Source organism: Anneissia japonica, unplaced genomic scaffold, assembly GCF_011630105.1.
Source record: "Anneissia japonica isolate Jap-2015-1 unplaced genomic scaffold, ASM1163010v1 scaffold352_len1594369_cov220, whole genome shotgun sequence".
Classification (NCBI taxonomy): Eukaryota; Metazoa; Echinodermata; class Crinoidea; order Comatulida; family Comatulidae; genus Anneissia; species Anneissia japonica.
The window spans coordinates 1,381,250-1,385,025 of NW_022751928.1; the positions used below are offsets into that span (position 1 = coordinate 1,381,250).

The 3,776-nt window shown below is 30.3% G+C and overlaps 1 protein-coding gene across 5 annotated transcripts in view; it reads right to left on the bottom strand.

The window, feature by feature from the left end:
- Window positions 1–3,776, bottom strand: part of LOC117121931 (nuclear receptor corepressor 2-like) — a 46,458-nt gene that overhangs the window by 22,669 nt on the left and 20,013 nt on the right. For all 5 annotated transcript variants that reach the window (XM_033267342.1, XM_033267343.1, XM_033267345.1 and 2 more), the window contains exons 7-8: window positions 1,285–1,341; window positions 792–844 (exon numbers count right to left, since the gene is read on the bottom strand). In XM_033267342.1, the coding sequence (XP_033123233.1) occupies window positions 792–844; window positions 1,285–1,341 (110 nt within the window). The remainder of the gene's footprint in view (window positions 1–791; window positions 845–1,284; window positions 1,342–3,776) is intronic.

Genomic DNA, 3,776 nt, shown 5'->3' on the forward strand with positions numbered 1-3,776 from the left:
GTACTGTATAGTATGGTGTGTTGTGTTGTATGCATGGTAATAACAGGTACAATTCGAGCGGGTTTTTTTTTTTTTTTTTAATCTTTCGCTTCAATTTTTATGGCGTCATCACCTTTATATTACGTTCGTAAAATCGGGGTTCGTAAATAAGGGGTTCTACTGTACATATATAAAGTTTAGTGCAATAAATTAGATTTCAAAAATGTTGACATCCCAGCATGTTTTGGCCATTATCTCTGAAACAGGATTTGCAACAGGTGACTGGTATGGCTTGTCATAGGCACATATATCAGTACATCATGATTAAATATGGGCATACAACTTGTCTTCTGTCAAAGAGAATTTGATAGTGTTAAGTCATCATACGTTAAGGTTAGGTGGCAGTGGCACATTAAATCATCATACGTATCTATATTGAACCTTTCTCCACACTGTCAAATTTTATGTGACAAATACACGTGTATATTATTTGATCACACCCATACATGGGCAATCACAGATATTTTCACAGATAACCTGTTAGTGTAGGCAGAATACAAAATGATGATGTGGGAATCAATTATTGTTGCTTGGTTCAGTGCATCAACATTGCCAGCAAACACATCTTGCTTTGAACAAGTTGACACAAATATAGTATTTGGTAGTCTGAACAGGGCTTCATGTAGCATTTGAAGGAAGATTTTCAAGGAAATAAAAAAAATCATGAAAAAATTATTTCCATCAGTTAATATTCATGAACAATCATTTCAGAAAACTAATATTCAGGAATACTTTAGTTTCAGTTTACTCACGTTTGAATATTCTCTTGATATTGGGCACTGTCAGATGGTTGGTTATATAGAGGCTGTAATGACAGATAAAAGTGTGAAAAAAGATTTAATAAAAAAGTCATGATAGCCAATTAACCATGACTACAAAGCAATATTTGTTATGCAGTAAGAAAAAAAAAAAACAGATCTAAACGCTCCTGGCTTTCAGTTCAGTATTATGACAGAATAAGGATAAAGTTAACATAAAAACATTAAACATATATATTCAGTCAAAGAATAAATTTGTTGGATCAGTTGAAGGTTCTTCATTTTGACAAAACTCATGCTACAAGGAGACAGCAATATCTCTTAAGCCTGCCTTTCAATCCTTGGTTGGCTATGACACAGCGTACAGCCACATTAATTCATACCTACTCACTGACCATGAGAACGAACTGTACACATCATGAAGAGGTAATCTAGTAACAAAGCTACCATTAAACACTCAATAAAACAAAACAAAAACAAAACTTACCAGATCATTTTTGGGCCCAAAATTAGACAACAAATTATGAGATTCTTCAGCTTTTCTCTGCAATGAAACAAAAAAAAAATTAATCACTTAGAAGCATCAACAAACTTCATAAATCATGAATTACTAATACTCTACACAATACAAAACATAAATAATTTGAGCATAGATAATAATTCTGTCAACATATTATATTGTTAATAACATGATCCAATTCATTGAAAATAAAAGTGTAAAAGAAAAGATAAAGAGAAGAAATAGATGAGTCTAGAATAATCAAAGGATAGAGAAGATAGAAGAAATAAATGAGTAGAGAATTAATTGAACATTCCCAATTTACTTTAATATAATTGATTAAATTTTGCATTAAATCATGGAGAAATATTATTAGGAAACAAAGACTTCATTTGCTGGCTAACTAGCTATAACTGCATGTATACATATCCATAAAAAAAAAAAAACTGGTGGAAGCTGTACATAAAACCATGGAGGTATTATTGAGATCACCGAAAAAGCTCAGCGCATGCAGCACTATGCAAATAAGCTAAGAACAAAGCTGCTGCAGCGCATGAAGAACGTTTACGCGATGGCTTTAAAGTTTAATGTGTTCCGCACCACCAACTGTTCCGCCGGCTTTAGTTTACCAAAAAATTAAACATAGTGAAATGGAGAGCACCTTCTTTTCTCAATGCGCACTACTTACAGTCAATCACTATGGCTGCGTAATCGCTTCCACATTTAAGCTAATACATTTATCTTTCCAGAAATACCAAATATATATATTTTCTACAAAAAAAGTTTCAAATTAAAAAAAACATATACATGAGCTTTAAAAGTATGGTTAAATTTCCATAAATTGGATAAAACTTGATAATTCTAATTTAACAGATATTAATTAAGGAATGATTGAGGATAAATACTGTAATCATTTTAAGATTAACAAAGGTTTTTCAAAAATTCAATCCAAAGTCTGAGTAATTTTCAGTTTTACTCCGCCTCCGCTTTATTGTGAAATACAGTCTTGGAATCTTCAGACAAAATTATAATGAACACAGAACTAACTACAACAGAAATATTTTGTGGAAATCTGTTCCTGAAATATACACATAATAACATACTAAAAGTCATAAAAATCCGATCGGGAACATTGTTGTTTTTAAAGATATCTAATGAGTTACCATCAAACATTGCACAAAAGGCCAGAGCTCAATTATATACTCAAAATTAGTAAAGGATAAACATTTAAACCTGATGAATCATCTTATTTCACAATCCCAATCATTTCCCTTTTTCAAACATAAACAAACATCCATAATGATAGCTGACAAAGTGAATTAATTTTCTCAACCTCCAAGATATTATCAGAGCATCTACAATGTACTGACATTCTAAATATCTCCTTCAGTAATAAATTATAGGTGCCAGCAGAAATATATTTAACACTGTGTAATGTTATAATCATAAGCAAGATGCCAAATACCTGCCCATAATTTAAAGGTGTGCCAACTCAAATGATGCACATCTAAAAATCCCTGTTGCCAAACTAAATTTGACAACATACAAAAGTTAGTAAGTGTTCACAAATACCAATTTGCCAAAGCTGTAATGTTTAAGAAACTTCTCATTAAAACTATATTTTTGTATAGAACTAAAAATAAAACAAAATAGAATTATTTTGTTTGCATGTTGTTATCTTTCAGTTGAAAAGTATGGGAAAATAATTTTCTCATCAATTAACAGATATGTATAAATTACTACTGTAAGTTCCCATAATATTTGCAAAGACCTTTGAATTGACTGGTAATTAATTAATGATTTAAAAGGTCTGTAAATCACACAAAATGAACTGTTTTAATCTTATTGGATAAAAAAATGTACTTGATCATTACAACTGGAAAAAATAATTTTCTCTATTGTGAAAAAACCCCCCAAAAAACAATGGAGTGAATTTTGCATGTTACTAATTAATCATATTGGTATTTGAACATGATAGCATTTCACAGAGTTGTTTTTTTCATTTATTAAATGAACAAGCTTAATCCAACCTAATCTGTTATGTCGTCAAATTGCCATCCAGCATAACCTAGGTAACCTAAGCTGTTAGTAATAACCTGGCCTACATACAGTATTAACCATCTAGAAATCTGGAATGAATTTCAGGTCATCTTACAGATTGCAGTTAATATTTTTCTCATAATGTCAAAACTAATGTAAATTCTTTTTCTTTGCCTATCTAACACACCCTATAACTTTATGAGGTGGTTCTGATTAAATACTTTTCATATTGTTTAATTCTAAATGTATCTTCAATTCTATTCCATTTGCTAATGTTTTCAGTTACAGTACATAACATATTATATCTTTTCTTAACTTACTTCTGTTTTATATGCTGGGAATTCATTTAATTAATATTTTTTATATTTTTCTCTCATGTACACTCTTGCAAATTCTCGTTTTACTTATTCATTACAATATACAAACAAATTTGAATTTAA